Below are 19,933 nucleotides of genomic sequence, written 5' to 3' on the forward strand. Positions count from 1 at the left end.
TGTGTGTGTGTGTGTGTGTGTGTGTGTGTGTGTGCGTACACCATACATACAGAGTCGATCTAAAATGGCTCCACTTTTTTCTCTCTTAACCCAAATGGCCATTGTGGTTGTGTAATGCTTCTCTGTGTATCGGTGTTTGTAAGCCAGCTAGAATGGCTTTTGTAATCTCTGTCAGGAGTGGGTGTCAGTCTGCCCCTGGCTTCACAAAACACCACAGCAGCAATTCCATTATCCACACTCAGACAGCCACAGTGTGTGTGTGTGCGTTTAGGTGTGTGTGTGCACGACGTATGTTTTCAGTTTGTGGCAGGTTGCTTTGTAAGTTACATCGCAGGTAGTGATATTAGAACCATACCAACAAATCTTTTCTTTTTCACGTCTTACAACAAATCTCTCTTAATTGCATCTTCTTCCACATTTTAATTGAATTAGAGCAGGGATGTCAAACATAAGGCTCAGGGGCCAAAATAGCCCGGCAAGGACTCCACATCGCCCCTATTGAATCCCTTTAGAAAACATGAGAGAAGGCAAAATATTTGTCCTTTTAATGCATTTTCATAGGTTTTACAACTGAATCGTTACTGCTAAAGACCTCCCACATGGCTGTTCAAACACTAAAGTTATAGATAAAAAAATTCAATGATTGAAAATTTCTGTTTTTTCACTACTGTAGAAATGTATATTTTGTACAATAGATACTCAGTAAAATCAATTAACTAACTACAACTTTCAGTTTTATAATTGTAGGACAGTCAGTTAGCTGTCGCTAACAGAACTTTTTCACCACTAAGACTGGTGCTGACAGGTTTCTTTCATCTACAACAATAGCACTTCTTAATCATGTAATAAAATGTCCTGTTGAGATTCCTTTTTTTATGTTAACATATCTCAGGGATTAAACATGTAGTTAAACTTTTTCACACTGACAGAAGGAGGAGTGTCACTGGTTTGGCTCACTTGAGATCAAAGTGGTCTACATCTGGTCCACAATGTAAAATGAGTTTGACATCCCTGATTTAGTGGATTGGTTTGCCTCTGTTTGCCTTTCGCTGTCTCCTGTTTCCCTAAAGAAATTGCAGGAAGGTGAGTTTAATTTAATTTGTTCCCCCCAAAAACGTAAAAATGACATAATTACTTTGCACAATTAAATCTTTAAATCATCTCCCAACTAAATAATCCCATTATTTACCTTTGAGTTGAAATCGCTGCTTCTGTCCACAGAAAACTAACCTCATGCTTTTCTTAAACTGCATTTTTTTCCACGCTGTAAGCTGGGAGAAAAACAAACACTCTGATGTACATCATTAAATTTTCTTCAAATAAACCGTGAAGTCTCCATAATGACTTTAATTGTATAGCACGTTTCAAAACACAGAGTTACAATGTCCTTCACAGTTTGAATAAAAGCCACACCATTAAGCTACACATTCAAACACACACACACAGAGTCACACATTCATTCCAACATACACACTTTCATATGATTTAACAAACTGAGGGAATGATTAAGGGGAATCTAACCTAAAGAAATTAGTTCTCAGGAGCCATTTAAAACAAAGCACACACTCGGCTGACCTGATAGGCCGAGGAAGGCTTTTCCAAAGTTTGGGCGCTACAACCTTATAAACATGACAAGGCTGGAACAGTCAGGAGACCTTGATCAGATGATCTGAGTAACCGGCTGCCGCGACAAGCTGTCAGTAGCTGGATATATATAATGAGGGGTCTGCCCATGTGGCGCTTTATATGTTAATAACAGGATTTTAAAGTGGATTTCATTTGGAGCCAGTGAAGGGAAGCAAAAGTAGGTGTGTTATGTGACCTGCTGCATTCTGCATCAATTGGAGACGGACTATGAAGACTGTGACCTGCGATGATCAAAGCGGGGAGAAAATGAAAATATGAATTAAACAGTTCATCGAAGCCCAGTCGAGCTTAGTGAGACTCAACATTCAGATGTGGGTCAAAGATGATACCAGCAGATGATTTATGTGGCTCCGTGGATGCCAACGGAAGTAAATGAGAGAAAGTTTTGTTTCCGGCACTTTGCTTGAACCGATCCTTCATCGCAAACATAAATGAGCCTTCGCCCGCTCCTTCCTCCAGTTGGTTTTTAAGAGCAGGTATTCCTCGAGCTTAATTCTGTCAGCGTGCTGCGGCACTGAAGTGAAGGCTGCACTGAAGGGGCTTCAAAGTCCAAATGTGCCTGTGTGAGGAGAAAGATGGGATCACGGATGTGACACTTGGGTATGATTTGAATACCTGCCTCCTCCACCTGAGCAGTGATCAATCATCTCTGTCTGTCAACCGCCACTCCCTGCCGGCGACTCCATAACCTCCATCCTTGGCGTTTTCCTTCTGTTTCTCTCTCTCTCTCTATTTTGTTGTCTGTTAATTTTTTTTCCTCGCTATCTCCTGGTCTATTTCCAACCTCCCATTCATTTCTAGGCTCCTGTGTGGCGTGTTACTCATGTACTCTGTCTTGCCACTCATGCCTCTTTTTATGTCTCCCCCCCCAGTGTTTTTTTTTCTCACATCATCACACCAGGTTCTCTTGTTCTTTCTATCTCTCATGCTGTCCCCTTGCCTGAAGATATCACACACACTCTCAAAAAATAAAAGAAAATAAGGGGCGAGTGGTTAGGGACAGATGGAAATGAATGAGAGACACACGGCACGACTGGAGGCGCGCGCAGAATTTAAACCTTGCTGCAAAATGCACAAGCGCCCGAATAATTTATAGGCTTTTTAAAAAATGTAACAGATTATCATTCCCTTTCATTCCTTTGCTGACTTTAATTTTCGGATTAATGCTGTGGTGTTTTTACGCCGTGACCTTGGGGAACGCACAAGCGGGAGGCGGTGGGGTGAATATATTGTGTAACATGCTGATTGATAGCACGGCTCCCTTCCGCTGAGTGATTTTTTTTCTTTTTTTTTACACTACCAGTTACAGAAACACACACACACACACAAATCTCGCCACCAAGTTGAGGGAAATCAGACCTAAGACCAGCGTTGCTGCCGCTCGACTCTTGAAATATGAATGGTTTTAATTAAACAAACTCGCTTTGCCATCTGGCCCTACAATTGGGCCTGCCTAATGAACAGCCTCACACACAAACACGCACACTATTAACCAGGCAAAGCGGCATTCCAACGGGTAAAGCTTTGGAAATGGAGAAACAACAACAATGAAGTGATCTAGTGAGGTGCTTCACAGAGCTGGAAAATGACTCAGTGGCTCATTGCGCCGAATGAAGGGTGGATGTGCATGCGCGCACGCGTCTGTGTGTGTGTGTAAGACGACAAAGAGATGATTTTTGTCTAAAAGTGGGCATTTGAGCGTCTGCCTGTCCGGCGTTTGCTTTGTACTTGGTGATTTTGTTAGCAAAGGCTCAGATGGTGTTTGTTCTCGTTGACTACCTGATTGATAACCGCTGTGATGCGCCACTTGTCTGTCCTACTCTATTGAACCGACTAGCCAATGCTAAATGATGATGTTTGTAATCCAGCGGTGGTACCCCGAGATTTCTCAGCAGGACAGACAGGAGAAAGGTAGTGTTTGGTCTGTGTGTGTGTGTCTGTGTGTGTGTGCTGTGGGTGATTGTCTGCCAGCCAATGCAGAAAAGAAAACGTGGGAGGCATGCTAACATTAGCAGCCAGTAGGACGTGCTATCACTCTCTTAGAGGCTACAATAAATTTGCGGTGCTCCTCTGCCTCTGCGTTCAGCACAGGCGTCAGCCTCTGTGAGATCTGCACTGTGATGCAGAGGTGAATAAAAAGTTGAGTCAACGATCTCCTGCAGGTACAAGTCAGGTTATACGTTAGTTATACTGCGCATATCACACAAGCATTGTATATTTCTTGAAAACAAAATTCAGGCAGAAAATACAAAGTCTATTAACACTGTCCTGTCCTCTACATTCTCAACGTTCCCAAATGGTCAGGTCAGATGGCTGCACCTCTCTGGGAAAGGTTTCTTCCTCTTAAAAGAGAGTTTTTCCTCCCCACTGTTGCCAAATACTTGCTCATAGAGGGTCTTCGAATTGTTGGGGTTTCTTTATATTACTGTAGGTTCTTTACCGTGCAACATGAAGCACTTTGAGGCGACTGCTGTTGTGATTTGGTGCTATGTCCACATACAGTAGTATCAGCAGGCCTTGCTAACCCCAGCATAGCCACTGCCAGCTCAGTGTACATAACATGGTTTGAATGCAAAAGGTGAACCTTAAAAGTAAGAGGTTATAGATATATATTAGCAATTTTGTAAAGAAAAAATATATGTATATAATGTGATGTTGTGGATCAAATGCGATACATCCTTGGCAGCGTGACCTACAGCAACAAGCACATCACACTGCATAGCTGCACTGATCTACTGAAAAATGTTATTACATCTTCAGTGCCGGGAGCTGCTCAGATTCATGCAGAGCCTTTACAAAAAAAGAAAAAAAAAACACTTTGCACACCTCAGACACGTAACTCATCATGAAAGAGCAATGTGGAAGCATGTTATTTTGAAGTGCACTTGAACTAACACGGTAAAAATTGAAAAATCCTCTGCCCCCCTGGCGATGCGGCGATCAATAATAGAGCACGAGTCTTTGACCCGCCGATAACGGCGTACATCTGGAAGGGCTGTTCGACATCCATAACGGCCTAATCGGCTGTTTGACTCCAAATGTTTATGAATATCTGATGAGCGCCGGGGTAAGCTTATGAATAAGTGAAGATGCGAGGGTGCGAGGAGGGGTGGGGGTCCAACTGAGCATCAAAAAAAGACCAAGACTTCATTGAGACGTACCGAGTGGCGTCTCTGAGCGATACGGAGGCCCGAGCATAAATTGAATTATTTTGCGTCCTGAGCAGGTAACTCGCAAGTATGAAATTTCAGTTTTGTTCAGCGGCGTTGGGAGAGGTGCAGCAAAACTTCCTATCGCTTCCTGGCACGGACTTTTTGGATGTCTCTCAGGCTGATCAAGCAGTGTGTGTTTGAGGTCAACAATGTGTTCATATTCCCACGATGAACTCCCTGTTCTGAGTCAGTGTGGGAAGAATCTGTCTTGGATGGAGAGGTTGATTGTTTTTTGTTTTGCTTTTTTTATTTTAAATGTTTTTCTTTTAACGCTCCCCACGGAAAGAAGGAACCCAACAGAAAATAATAAAGTTTGCAACATGACCTTGATGAAGGAGATGAGGAAAAGAAAACACGGTCCCTCAGCACATCTGTGCAGGGTGGAAAGAAAGGAAGGACGGGGAAAAGGAGGCAGGGTGAACACACAATGTGAGTGTGTGTGTGTGGTGGGGGCTACTTGCATGCATGCATTCATGAATGTGAGCAGCTGCGGTGGAGGCCGATTGTTCGTGCGAACATTGATCGACAACGAGTAACCGAGAGCTGGAAAATGCTCCGAATCGAAAAAAGCAGACACTCGCTTTTGTCTGCATTTCACCCTAACACAAAGAGACGGCAATCAAACATGATGGATCGATAACAAGGGGGGAAAAAATACAACAACTCTCAAATCCTCAGTTTCTAAAGTTGTCAAACAGATACTAATGCTTCCAGGGGCAAGGTTGAGATTTGGGCCTACCATAGGACATAGCCGTTGCATTACGCACATAAATGTCTGCAGTTACATAGTTACATGCCGCTAATGATGCCCTTGTCGGCAACGAGCGCCACAGCAAGCCATCTGCTGACTTTTGTTTTCCTTCTTCCTCGTAATGCCCTCATTTTCTAAAAAAAAAAAAAATGGAAAAAAAGGCATGTTTGGGGGGTGGGGTGGTGGGGGTTAACACTGAGTAAATGCGGTGCTGATGCTTTCTGTGCGAGCTCCTGCCACAACACGAGAAGGGATGCTAATGACCGCAGAGGCTGAAGCAGTTTGCCAATATTTAGCCTAACCTTAGATGATTGCATTTACTTTACACTTAGGTATTTAGCTGATGCCCTCATTCAGAGCGACCTGCCATAAGTGAGCAAGCAGGGACTCGGCGGTATCCTCAAGGACGCTTTAACTGGAAGCACAGAGATGCTTTTTTTTTTTTTTCCTCCCTCTCTCTCGCTCTCTCTCTCTGGGACTGAATCACAGGACCTAGACCAATTATAGTCTCTCAGACCACAAGGCCACCCCGCTGCCTACCAGATTATATCAGCTCATAGCCTCGGAGTACAAACTGTGTAAGAACTCCAATTTGTATAACTGTGCTGCAAAAGAAATGTGAGATGTAGAGGCTGATTATTTAAACAATATCAAGCCAACGTTCACAAGCGCTCCCTTTTCTTCCAATCACACATGTGCTGTTGCCTTGCCTTTCTCACACACGCACACACACCAGTTCAGCCGATCTCACTAAAGATAGCAGCAACAGCGGAGAGTGTTGTTTCTCTTAGATGGAGACTGATTCATGAATTGACCTTGACTCTGTTCTCCAGCAAATCTCCTCTGAAGCGTCAGTATGCTTTTCACCAAGCTGAGGAATTAGCGAAAACATGCACATTGAGCTAAGAAGTGAAACTGGTGGGCATATTTGGACCAGTACGAGAGCTCCTTGGGTATCAAACGCTCCATCTTTGGTTTAATGCATTTCCCTATTTATGCCATATTTATTCTAAAAGTGGTTTTACTCGACAGGCTCCTTAACCGGATCGCTATCGACTCACCCCCCTTCCTGTAACAGAAACCAAAATGAAACGATCCTTTTAATTTAAAGACTTATTTGGTAATTTAATGGGCACTCATTGTCGGAAAATTGAGATTTTTTATATCCACGAGGTAGCCTTATCAGCTCACATGCTCACATCAAAGTGTTTCAAATCCCCTTCAATCTGTGTCGGGGCCGAAATTTGAAAAAGCTCACTGTGGACACTCCGGTATAACGGCCTGTTTGATGTGCCCATCTGTCTGATTTGACTAACTTTCTGTTGCTTGTCTCGAGTCAGTGCAAACACCATAACTAGACATCGGCCCTTGAGGTAGAACCAGGTGTTTGTCCAGGCTCCACCTTGTGGATGTAATGGTGCTTGTGTTGACCGCACTGATTTAAAATAAGGTAAGGGCATCATCCGCCTAACAGCTCCATTGTAAAAAAGAGAGGATGTGAATCTTTAAGCCATTTGAATATCCTTATCCTAAGCTGCAGTGGGGAAGCCTCTGCACTTAGGCTTAGCACTCTCAAGACAGCTACTCCTTGTTAAGCATCGCCTCAGACTCCTAGACTATGAATGGGACCATTACCCTCATCTCTCACTGCACACCCAGATACACACACACACACACACACACACACACACACACACACACACACACACACATATACATATATATTTTGGCTTTGGTAGGAAACTAGTTCAGGCTAGCTGTGAGGAGAAGGTTCTGCAAGAGAAGAAGCTTTTACAAAAGGATTTTTTTTTCACTTTGCCACCGCTCCCGTCCACTCTCTCTAGGCTGGAGTCTTCATGCATTACAACACACGGATCATTGGTTCGATCCCTTAATTGAAGCAAAATGAACTCCTTGGTGAGGGCCTCGAGGCCAAACACAAATCACAAATCAGTGCAGCAGCTGCCTGTACAGCTTCTAAACAATTCAGAGTATTAGCCCCCTCCCCGTTACACCTCTTTTACTTTATCTCAAAGAATTCAAGGCGAGCCAGAGAGCGAGATCTTGCTGAACACCTATCCTCCCCTGCAGCTGAGATCTAGCCTGCAAACGGAATTCAGCGGGATTTGTAAAACGGTGCAACAAAGCAACAAACTAGAAGGATAAAGACGGCCCTGAAAGGTGGTTGATCTAAAAGAATTCGTCTGCTACATATTCCCTCTTGTAGCCCCTTTGATCAAATAAGCCTTCTGTTTCTGAAACAGAGACCTCGGTTTTATAATAAATCCCGGACCTCGTTGTTCATACAATGTACACTGAATGAGCTTTAGGCTTCAGCAAAAAATAGTTGCATCACAAGCGCCACACCACATCCATACCCTTGGCACAGAGAAATGTCGAACTGACAACAGAAGCATTTTAGCACAAAAAAAGAAGGAAAGAAAGAAAAAGGGACGCTCGTGTGTTTCTGCACTTTGCTTGTGATGCTTTCTACAGCGTCCCGCTTGGATTTCTCTAGCCAGTTATGTGCATGTGTTGTTCCTGTGTCTTAACGGTTTCTACATCTCCTTTCAGTGTTTGCCCCTACCATTTTCCATGTGCTCTGCCTCACCGACACTGCCATCCGGCGTTGTCCTCTCGTAGCTGTCCTCGGGAAGGGGAAGGGCGCCCAGCCGGGGGCCCGACGAACTCTTGCTGCTTGGTGTCTCCGACTCATCCAGGCCGCTGTCGTAGCAGCTCTGCAGCGATCCCTGCTGGTGAGGATCCTGGGGCTGGCTCACCACCGAGAAGGTCACTCGGCGAAACGGCTACAAGAGAAACCAAACGGCCGAGGGTCACTATTAAAGGGACTTCTTTACTTTTTTTTTTCAACTTTTATTATTGGATGTCAGCTTGGGAGCGGGATCCTTTGGAAATAGAAGGGATTCAAGTCAGGATGGCAGGGACATAGGTTAGGAAAACAAGGGAGGCTAGGATACGTAGACTGCAGTGAAGGCCATGGCTAAGGATATTAGCAGCTACCTTAGCAACCAAACTAACTCTAATGCCACCCTCAAAAATAAAACTATGATCTCTTCTATCAGAGTAGCCAAGAAAGAACTACTTTGCCTTTCTCTAACCCTGAAAACTTTCAAAAGGACACAGAAGAAGCTGCACAAAGGAGTCTTTCACAAGCACGCTTAGAACTCAAGGGACCAAGGAGACATGGTAGCTAGCTAGATTTGTGTGTTAAATACAGCTAAAATGGAAAGAGGGAGTGGGAGTGGGGGAATGGTGGTGCATCAGCCTCATTCACTTGTTTACTTTCCCACTAAAACGAGGACAAGGTGAACAAGCTTTCAGCTCTCCGGGAGGTCTGATTCGCTGCCAGAGAGCGAAGGCGCAAAAGGCAAAAGACGGGCGCACACAAATAGGCACACCCACTTGACAGCATGCGACTAAGTGCGCACGTACAAAAGGCTTTTCTTGATGAGCTGTGGGTTCACGCTGTCAATATGCGTAGCCCGCTCTAACACATTATTGAACAGTGTCTTGTGTTAAGCAGTAACAGAGCATGTCATTAAAGCCGAGGCCTCTTTCTCACTGTATCAGCCTGATTTTCTTTTTCCACTCTCCGTGTCTCCTAATCCCCCGCCTTAGCGTTGTACAAAGGTAAATGGCAGAGAGGAGAAATGAAAGAAAGAATGAGCGCAGAGCGAAGAACCAAACACCAGGCTTGGTCATTACCAGAATAAATGGCATTACAAATGGCTAATGCCGTTAATTAATTACATGCAAACACTGTCGGAGCTCGCCTCTGGTGCAGCACATCTTCTCTATTGCACCTCACTGGACCTCATCACCTTCTCGTGTTCTCCATCTCTTCCGATTTTACCCCACGTCCCACGCACACACCTCTACACACAGACACATACTCCTCCTTCTGCTCTCCTTGTTTCCTCATAAGAATATTACACAGGGACAGAGGCCCATTACTCAAAAATTTTCTCTTCTTAAAGCATTCTCCCTCCATTCGTTCCCCATTCGTGTCACCTGATGAAGTACAATCTATTATCAGCCACGGTTGCCTGCACTTTGAAATTTGCACATCATGCGTAACTCATCTAACACTGTCACTCAGTCTCAGACGCAGATGTGAAAGCATCGCGTCAAACTCCTTCTGTCAACAGATATTTACACGTGGCAGAGATCCATTAACTCAAAAACAAAGTGTTGAAAGGCCAGCTTAAAGGGACAGCTCACTGTAAAGTCAAACATTTTGATCCCAATTGCCTAGTTTTGAAGAAATCAGCTCTAAAAATGTCTCCCTTCTGTTGAGTAGACGCTAATAGCCTTGTGGTCCACAAAAGACAAAAATAAATAAATAGATAAAAATGCTTTAAAAAAAAAAAAACTCAGCACAAATGTCTATTGTCAGGACCAAATTACCCAAAAAAGAAAAGAAAACACATTTGATTTTGCCGAAAATACCAACTGTATCCCACCCCCCAAAAAAGCATCTAGCTTGGTGATATGAGGACAAGCTTGGCTGTGATGTTGGCCAGCTACTTGGTTCTTTTGACTGGTGCATCTAGACGTTAAGTGACATTGCTCCTGAGTTCGGACATCCGAATTCCGATGTATCTGGAACGTGGCATGAAACATGGACATAGCAAAGGCCATCAGAGGACGATAGCAGTGGTTACATAAACGATAAGATAAGATAAACCTTTATTAGTCTCACACGTGGGAAAAGATTACTGGTCTATTGGAAAATGGCTTTCTAAAATGACCTTTGTACACTCTTTCCTGCTCATGGGCTCAGTCACTCATTTTTAGGTGATATTAGAATAAAAATTAAGTATATTTTGTAAGTTATTCAATAGAACTCGTTAGCGACTCAGCCTGTGGATTTACAGTCAGACCCACCATCTCTCGACGCATCTATTGTTTGACAACGCTCATCTTGAGGAATCTGAGGGAGACTTCAAAAGAACAACTAGCAATGTCACGGTAACTACTGTACGTCCATTTTTTATACTGTCTTTCACTTAGAAACAATTTGCTTTGAAACAAACTCGTAGTCCATTCTGGACATTCCAGGCTTCTGTTATCTAGGTACCGTACTCTTGGATGTACTACCAGTTCATGTCTCAGTCAGTGGTATCCTATCTTCTCATGGTAGTCGCTTCAGTCTCGTGCATATAAGTTGAGAAAAGTCTATCTCGGGTCCCATCCGCCAACAGTCACCAAAGGTTATTTGGCTCAAAGTCAGTAAAGTTGCCAAAAGTTTCTGGTCACCACATCACTTAAGATCAAATATAATTACTTACAGTTCATTTATCAGATTTTCTTTCCTTTTTTTTCTTAAGTAACCAGGCCATGATTCTATGACAAGAAACACTTATGCTGAGTTTTTGTAAAATCTACTGTTTTGGGCTCCAACACAGTGAGTGCAATTCACTTCTATTATATTCAAGAGATGTCCAGCATGTCTACAGATAATTTCTTGCAAATTGAGACCGAAACAGCGCAGCACTACAGGTCACGGTCAAAAGCTGTAAACCTGATTTTGAGGTGAACAGTCATGTTTTTTTTTAAGTGGACCTCTCCATCATTTAAACTCTTAAACTTAGTTTAAGAAACTTATGCCAGGCACACAGTGTGGCGTATTCTCTTTCTGATAATGAAAATTTCCCACAAGCCACTGGGAAAAAAGAGCTTTCTTTTTTTTGCTGAACGGGTGTGTGTATGTGGGCAAATTTACATATATTTATATATTTCTGCCTGGTTGTCTTTCTATGGCTGGCTGGCTAACACAGCAATCTTGGCAATAAATCATGTTTCCATGTAATTACAATCAACACTCAACAAATGAATTGGTATAAATATTCATGCAAATTTCACTTGGATAGTCAAACATTTGTTGCATAATTAAAACCGGAGCCCAGAAGGAGAACTGCTCTCTATAAGTGTAATAACACTTGAAGAGATGTTAAGATATTAAACCCTGTTTTCTTTTTGGTTTGTTTGTTTGGTTTTATTCTATTTCTTCAAAACACTTGTTTAGTGAGAGGTGTGTGTTAACAAGTCCATTTGAGCTAAAAAAAAAAAAAAAAGCACTTTGTCTGGATCAGATTTAGAGCAGTGCCATAGTCCTTGGGAAACACGGTTTTCTAATGATACAAATTAAATGACTGCTGCCTAATGAATAGCAAACGAGATCGCGGCAAAGAAAAGAAACACTCCAGCCGGTGCACGCCGAGGAAAAATTGAGTTTGTGGGGTGGGGGGGAAAGAAACTGACTGGAAGGGAGAAAAGAAGAAAAAAAAAGAGAGGAAAATGAACAAATGCATGTTATTCACCTGAATTTCCCCCCTTATATTCACTGGAGGGAACGCAAGATAGAAAAGAAAAAAAAAAAACCTAATTTGTTTGCAGACCAGAAATGGAGTTCATGCAGAGATCGCCGGAGGCTTTGGATTAGAATCTGCAGCAACCGCCGCCGTCTGCACAGCAACCTTCGCTCCCTTCATTCTGTGTCTTTTAAATAAATGAATTTTTTTTTCTTAAAGTGATTCTTTCTCTGTGGTTCCCTTTTTTTTTCTCAACTTCTTTTTGTGTGCCTACATCTAGGTGCGTGCTTCGGTAGTTGCCAGCACAGGAAAATAAATAAATAAATAATTGTCCAGCATGCTGTGTGAAATAACATATGGCTTTCTGGTTGTCACGACCAATTTTTCTCTCTCTCTCTCATTCACAGGGAAGACCGTTTTGGGACTCGACACATGTCCAAACCGCAGGGAAAATTTAACAATTATCTCCTTTGCATACGGACACACACGCGCGCACACACATGCATGCATGCATACACACAGGACTTCGGTTGACAAATGGGATTTTGCTCGAAGATAATGTAATGCATGAGCACGGGCAAGTGAGATTTCACACGGAGAAATAAAAAGTGAGTGAAGCTGCCCTCCTCACTGTCTATCCATGCTGTCATATGGCACAGAGTTGACCTCCTCTCACTAGATATTGGCCATTTTCAGACCTGGAGTGTTTGTTAAGCCTGACTTACTACATGCCCTTTGATGCTGGTCCCTCTACCTCCTACCCTGACCTCCTGCCCTTCTGCTCCACTCAGCTGCCAGTCATTTCAGCAGTGACTGAGCCAGAGACACTGCCACACATGTACACGCACATACACACACGTAATGAAAATGGCATTTTAAAGGACAGCCATAGGATTAAAATAAAAAAAAACTTAAGCTGTGATTAAGCCACTTCACTTTATTGACTGTCCAATATATGATGGATATTTTGGGGACATTTGAAGACGATTCAATTCAGTTTTTTTATTTAGCACCACATCATAACAACGGTTGCCTCAAGGCGCTTCATATTCAAGGGTAAAGACTCTACAATAATAAAGAGAAAACCCCAACAATTAAACGACCCTCCTGTGAGCAAGCACTTAGCGACAGTGGGAAGGAAAAAATCCCTTTTAACAGGAAGAAACTTCCAGCTCAGATAGGGGCAGCCATCTGCTGTGACCCGCTGGGGATGAGGGGAGGATTGTACAAAAAGCCATCGTTTTATATGTGAGAAAGTACGCTGTAAAAACCCCATGCTGCTACCTGTCAGAGAGTAGCCAACCTTTTAATATATGGGTTTCATTACAAGTTAACGCTCCTTTGCTCTATTTTTGCCAGATGCCAGGAAGTCTTATAGGGTCCTGACAGCAGAGGGCCTTTAAGGGGTGTGCCTGCAATCTAAATCCAGCTGTGACAGCAACGGATGATTGAGCAAATCCGTCATCCCTCAAAAAAAATGAACAGTGCAAACAAGCCACAGGTTTACTGGGACCTCTGGCTGAAGTTCGGCCCGGGCTATTTCTTGGATGCTAAAGGGAAAACAGATGGGCAGCCTGCGCTCAAACAAACCTAAAGCCAATAAAAACAGACCCGTGCCACTAGTGTCAATAATGTGTGACCTCTTGGATTTGATTTTCATTTCCTCTTCCCCCCCCAAAACAAAATGCTGAGCCGCTGTCAGCCGCACTTTGTGTGAGTCTTACTTCTTCTTTTATCTCTCAGAAAACCTTGAACGATAACCCACTGCTTAAAGTGGAGAGCTCTGCCTTTTCATGAAACCTCAGACCAACAACCCTGGTTGAAAATAGCTGATAAGATCAGTCTAGGTTATACAAGGACTTTAACGTCAATACGGTCAAAGGGCTCTTTATTATAAGAAGTCCACTTACCTTCTTTGTTTAACTTGGCAAAACTGACTCATTAATGCCAATGTGACACTGCATGCACTAAATGTGTGTGTTCTGTGTTAAAATTCTTCATATAGGAAGACTTGGCTTTATAATGGAGCCCCTGAATGAAGAAAAGGATGGAAGAACGATGGAAGTGTGTGTATGTGTGTGTGTAATTTCAGCTGTAAATACCCTTGGCAGATGGCAGTGACCCGCTACCGTGAACCACAGGAAGCAATTGTGGCTGGGTTGGACGTGGGGCGAGGGGAGCAAACATAAACTGCAGGACCAGTGTCTTTTTGCAGTCAACCAAGAGAAAGGATCCAGAGGAGGAAGTTTGAGTAAGGGAGATGGAAGGAAAGATACAGACCCTGCTTAAAAAAAGAAAGGAGAAAAAGAGGCCAGGATAGAGTAAAGAGAAAGGAATGACACACGAGAACATTCGCGATTGCCAAAAGTGCCAATCGGTAATTAAGAACCCATGTTTCATATTTAATGGCAGCCAGACAGTGACCTGTGATACGCCACCTGAGACACAAAGAAAGTGCCAAATAGCCAGGGTACACCAAACAACATACTTACAGAGATCCAAAATTGGCTTAACCCAATTGCGCCTGCTCGCTTTGCAAAGATCAAATGCACGCGGTGTGATTCGAGTACCGCAAATTCCAGAGATCATGAGATGCACTGATGTTGAAGCGTTAAACGAGACAAATGTCCTCAAGGTGAACTGACTGGAAATCAATCGGAATCTGATCAAGAGGGGTTCAGGTTCTATTTGGGTGCAGCTCAGTTGTACTCAGGTACCACGTTACAGAGGAGAATGCTGATGCGTCGCAGCCTCAGCAGTTAAAAGCAAGCGGCGTTAGGCTGAAAGTGGAGGGTCTCTCCGGCCCGTTAGGTCCCCCCTGTGATTGGCCGGTGGGGGGCGGAGGTTTAAAATGATTCGGTTAGGGCTGAGTAAGTTGTGGGAATTTTCACAGAGCAGTTGGCTGCAACTTTTTTTTCTTTTAGGGCAACCACCCGCAGAGTCGAAGGTATCAGGTTCTAGCCTGACTGATAGCTTTGGCCCTGTCAAGCTCCAGCGCTCCTCTTCCCGTTCCTCGTCTTCTTCAGAATTCACTAGTCCGTGCACATTCCTCCCAGGTCACTCTTTCCCATTAAAAAAGAAAGAAAAAGAGAGACAGGAGGAGGAAGAAAAAAAACTGGGGTACCGTTTCCAAAGAACACCCGAGACTCCAGGAGAAACCAAAGAAAAACAAAGACGAGATAAAAGAGGCTTCTGCGAGTTGAGGGTTTTATTTTTTGCAACGTTATCTTCAGAGTCAACAAAGATGCAAAGAGTGTTGTTGTTTTTCCTCCTCTTCTTCTTTTTCTATTCTGCTGAGTTCAGGAAAAGTTTTTTTTCTTTTATTTTAACTTTCTTTTCAAGCTTACAAGGGCATCCAGCTTCCACCTTCTTGCCCTAACTGTGCACACAATCTCTTTTTCATAACTACGTGAGTGAGCTGTGGGGTCCTTTAATAAGCATGGGCGCAAAGCTTGATAATAACATTTTTAAACACCTTTTAAAAAAAGTTTTATTACATGAGGTGCAGATATTACGGGCAACATGGCGCACGGTCTCGTTAAGCGTTGATGATGCCATTAGCACTCTCCCGTCGATCTTTGGAATCGTGAGGGTGGTTTTTACTCTTCTGTTTTACCATCCGGTCGCTTTTATGGTCTGACAGAACGCCGATCAATTGACTGTCCTCCGGTGCTCATCTACCGCCGTTCTCTTGAGTCTCACTGACCCTTTATTGCCCTCAATTTTGGCATAAGGAAGAGTTGTATAAACATATGTGGTCCAGCAAGACAAAAAAAAACCATTCAAGGAAATTCAAAAAGACAGCGGGGAACCCGAAACACGAACTCTCCGATGCCTCTTACTGTTGTATGGTTGGGGTTGTGCCATATAAAGTTGTTGCTAGGCACAGGAAACTCTGCGGGGATCAATTCTCAGAGCTTGTGCTTTGGGAACCACTTTGGATCGAGAAAGAAAAGAAAAAAAAATGAGGAAGTGGGCATTGAAGTTGGGAAAAAAAGATGCAAACGTTGGAAAGAGTTTGAAAGAAGCGTAGGGAATAAAGAAAGGTTAAAGAATTGAAATGAAAAAAAAAAAAAGATATAAAAACTGGTGATCCTTCCATCCCGAGATCCATTTCCTTTCTTCGTCCACTTTAGTCTTTTCTTTCCTCAGTGGGGTTGGAATGCCTTTGGAAGAGTGCCACTGCTAGCGCTTTGCTATTAGCATGCACCCCATGCACAAAGCCAGAGAGACGGGCCCGGAGGAAGCAAAAAAAAGACAGGAAAAAGATCACACGTGGTTACTTTCTTAAAGTCTGGGCTAAACTTTTAATTGCTCTTCAAGTGGCGGATTAGGCCACTGGTGTAACAGAGATACTATTCTGGTGGGATGGGTTTGAACATCTTCAGAAGCTTAGTCCAACCCCTGACCTGTTCTGAATGCCAAAGAGAAAGTCCTTTTTTTTTGGTTTATGGGGTGTTGGAGCAAAATGAATTGTTGTTGGTGGGGACAGTAGAGAAGGGGGGGAGGGTTGGGGTAGATTTGACTGGCAGTGGATTAGCTTTGGGCTGACAAATAACATCCTTTGTAGGATTCAGCTGCTTTTTGGATGCTGAACTCCAAGAACACTATGAAGACGAGCCCAGTGTCATGTAGCAGACCACATGAGGCAAAAAAAAAGGACATTCAAAGGCATAAATGAAAGCTTCATAATTCACAAAGGGACGCTTGTCAGTGTCGATGTACTTCCATGTATAGGGTGGTAATTTTTTTCCCCCTTTTTTTGCGGGTTTCAACACCAACATCCGCTACCGTCAACTACGAATTATGTTGCATCCTCTCATTAGGAATGGATGGGATCTTCTCCTGTGTCGTCGTGTTATAGCTGCTGCTGCTGACACAAGTGCTGGCAGACATGGGGAACGAGTGTCAACCAAACCCTGACCCTGGTGTTGCTTACATAGAGTCTGCCTGCAAATCCTGAGATCGCATTTCCTGTATTTTTTACCCCCTCCTTTTCTACTTCAGTGCTCGGTTTATGCGATGACAGCTGAATGGCGTGCCATTCACTGAGTGTGTGCGCGTATCGAGTTGAAATCGCTCCCTGCACATTCAGGTGTGTGCGAGTGTCCCTCTCCTCTGTCTGAGTGTCAGCATTCATGTGTATGTGTCATGTCTTTGGCATCTTCATGTCATTTCTCATGTCACCCCCCTCAGCTAAGGTTCTCAGCTCTGGCATTTGGGGGGGTGGGGGGGTGGGGGTATCTAGGTGTCGCATGTGGGGATCCATCACAGGCACTGGCAGCGCTGCGTCTGACCAACGGCCTACTCCTGTCAGTTTGTGACAAGCCTGGGGCTGGCGCTAACATTAGCTCGTTGTGACACAGGTCTGGGTGTCAGCAGAAAGCATGACATGGCATCAACAAAGCCCGGAGTCGGCGCAAAGCGGCCAAATGCCTGGAGCCGAGCATTCGCCGCTGAGGATATGAGAGGCGGCAGCTCGCTTGTGTCGCTACCTGTCCCGCACATGCACAGATGGAAGATGTAAAAAGCCTTCAAATGCCATATCTAAAGAAAACGAACGCCACCGCAGAGAGAAGGAGAGGGAAGGAAAAAGAAAAAAAGGAGCGAGATGATCAAAAGGGATAGACAGACTTCGGATAGGGAGGGACAAAGAACGAAAAAGACAGAGATAAGGAGGAGAGAAAGAGACACTGTAGAGCCTTTAATAAGGCTGATAAATGATTCTTTATTTACCATCCTGAGTCACTGATGACAGATAACCTGCATTTAGGGGATCAGGGCTGCCATCCAAACAGGCAAAAAGAGAGAGAAGAGAGATAGATTGAGGGAGGTTAGAGAGCATATCCAGCTTATTCACTAATGAGGCGTTCTATTTGAGTATGATCATGGGGGCATGTATCATTCATGTGGGATAAGTAGCGTGCGTCTCCTTGCGTGTCTGCAGCTCTTGTCTGTTGTCTGCGCCCTCTTGTCATCTTTTAGAAACACCCACACGTCCCACCCTTCAATGAAACAGTACCACCAGGAGGCGTGTCTTTGCCTCAATCAAATGAATTCCAACTGTATGTCCTGATCACAATGCACACACACACACAGTCACACACAGACACACAGAGGCTTCCCTTACAGGTCCCATCCACCACCTGTTCCTGACAACAGAAGCATGGGATGATTACGATCCAAACAATTATGAAAACAATTACTACAAATGAGTAATTAAACCCTAATGTCAGGATAAATAAACTGACGGTGTGAAGGGAGAGGTATGAAGGAGGATGGAAAGAGCCCAGGGCGAGTGAGGGAAGGAATGAATAAAGAGAAGCGGGGTAGGAGAGGAGTCGACAGAGGAGCGAGGAGTCACGGTGTTGCACTCCAGCCGGCGTTACGTAAGGATTATTACCAAAAGCATTCAAAATACGTTTTTAACACAGCTTCAACAACAATCCTTCCATTCCTGCTCATCATCTCCACTCGGACCCCTTTATCTCCCAACTTCCCCCTTCCCTCGCTCCGCTATCTCCGTCTCTGTCACTCTCGGCGGCTCCCTTCCTGACTCGCTATCTTGGTCGAGATCACGCAAGGTCAAACCTCCCCGACGTTTGATGGATGAAAATGGAATTAAGATGAAAGCACACTTTCAGATAATGAAGATATGCAGTAGGAGATTAGGAGGCTGGGGAGGCTGCCGAGGTGCCGACCAAATTAATATTGAAATTTATGTGTGTTTGGCTCCTGCCCAGACAATCCCCAAGTGTTATTTCCAGTGGGGGTGGGGGGATGAAGTGGAAAACATAACAAAAATTTTAATAGCATTTGGGATGGGGGTGAGGAATAAAGGCGGCGCCGCTTTTCCAGCCGACAGAGTTCATTTTGTCTGACGTAGGAATGCAAAATGAAGTAGCCGTAGCAGTGCACTACACAGCTGTTCAGCAGCGAACGATGGACTGTAAAACAGTAAACGTGCACATTTTGTAGGTCTCTGTGTCTCTCTCAAAAGCAAGTATCTCAAACTTATGTGTGGTGTTTAAAGGTAAGACAAACGCCCTGACTCGCTCAGGTGTGCCTGTGTGTGTGCCATTTAAAGCACGTTTGCATACTAACACGGGCCAGTTCAGATATTTGCCTGCACTTTGAAAGGCACATGATCTCTTTTACAAAAAGTGGCAAACGCATCTCACAATCCAATCTGCAGAATCTCAGCCGCTCTAAAGAGCTGAATCAGTCTATGTGTGTTTGAGGAAAATAGGCAAAAAGGGATAAGGCTCCCGCGCCTCAGAAGGCATCAAAGACAGACAGTCTATCAAGGCCCCGTATCACTGTCTGATGACGGCGATATGCACACTAATCCGCATGTAAAATAGTCCTTTTCCTTCAAGGCTCTTCTTGGAGTGCACTTAGCAAGCAGCCCCTCTCTGCTCTCCTTTCCTCAATCTTGCCTTCTCTCTGACACTATTCCCAGTGAAAGGAAGAAAAAGAAGATAAAACCAGGGAGATCCACAACATGCTCTTAAGGTCTCATTTTCGTGCAGCCCTATTAGATCTCATTACTCGGTTGTTGACTGGGCAGACTTTTTTTTTTTTTTTTTTTGGCGGGAGTGGGGAAGCTAATGGGAAATTTGATAATGGCGTCAGGTTGTTTTGGTCTCCACTGTCACAGCTTTCCAGCACTCTGCTTGTGGCACTTTGTTAAGGGAACACAGGAGTGTCGAAAAAACACAATTAACAGCCCGGCTTGTTTGTTCCCTCTAGTATTTCTCCTTAAATAAGTCAAAAGTAACGCAGGAAAGAAAAAAAATGAAAACACTGGAGGAGGAATGCAAAAGACATTCATTCAGAACTGACTGACTTTGGCCTTGCTTTTGCCCTCTGTAGCCTGCAAGCTGTTCCCATTCACTGAATAAGAAGTGGTCAGGTTACATAGGACACCACCAACAAAGAAGCTCTCTGTTAAGGCATCAGGCAGAATGTAGAAAATATTTATATAT

General features: G+C 43.9%; 1 protein-coding gene across 5 annotated transcripts in view; it reads right to left on the reverse strand.

Moving 5' to 3' along the window:
* The window catches only part of pcdh7b (protocadherin 7b), a 116,593-nt gene that overhangs the window by 53,159 nt on the left and 43,501 nt on the right, over nucleotides 1-19,933 (reverse strand). For 2 of the 5 annotated variants that reach the window (XM_005744909.1, XM_005744912.1), the window contains exon 2: nucleotides 8,222-8,417. The exons of 1 other annotated variant lie outside the window; for it this stretch is intronic. In XM_005744909.1, coding sequence (XP_005744966.1) covers nucleotides 8,222-8,417 — 196 coding nt within the window. Of the gene's footprint in view, nucleotides 1-8,197; nucleotides 8,418-19,933 lie in introns of all 5 variants that reach the window. 2 more of the 5 variants (XM_005744908.1, XM_013913788.1) reach the window with 1 other exon arrangement.

This window comes from Pundamilia nyererei, unplaced genomic scaffold (genome assembly GCF_000239375.1).
Source record: "Pundamilia nyererei isolate P.nyererei 1_Seehausen unplaced genomic scaffold, PunNye1.0 scaffold00151, whole genome shotgun sequence".
Lineage (NCBI taxonomy): Eukaryota > Metazoa > Chordata > Actinopteri > Cichliformes > Cichlidae > Pundamilia > Pundamilia nyererei.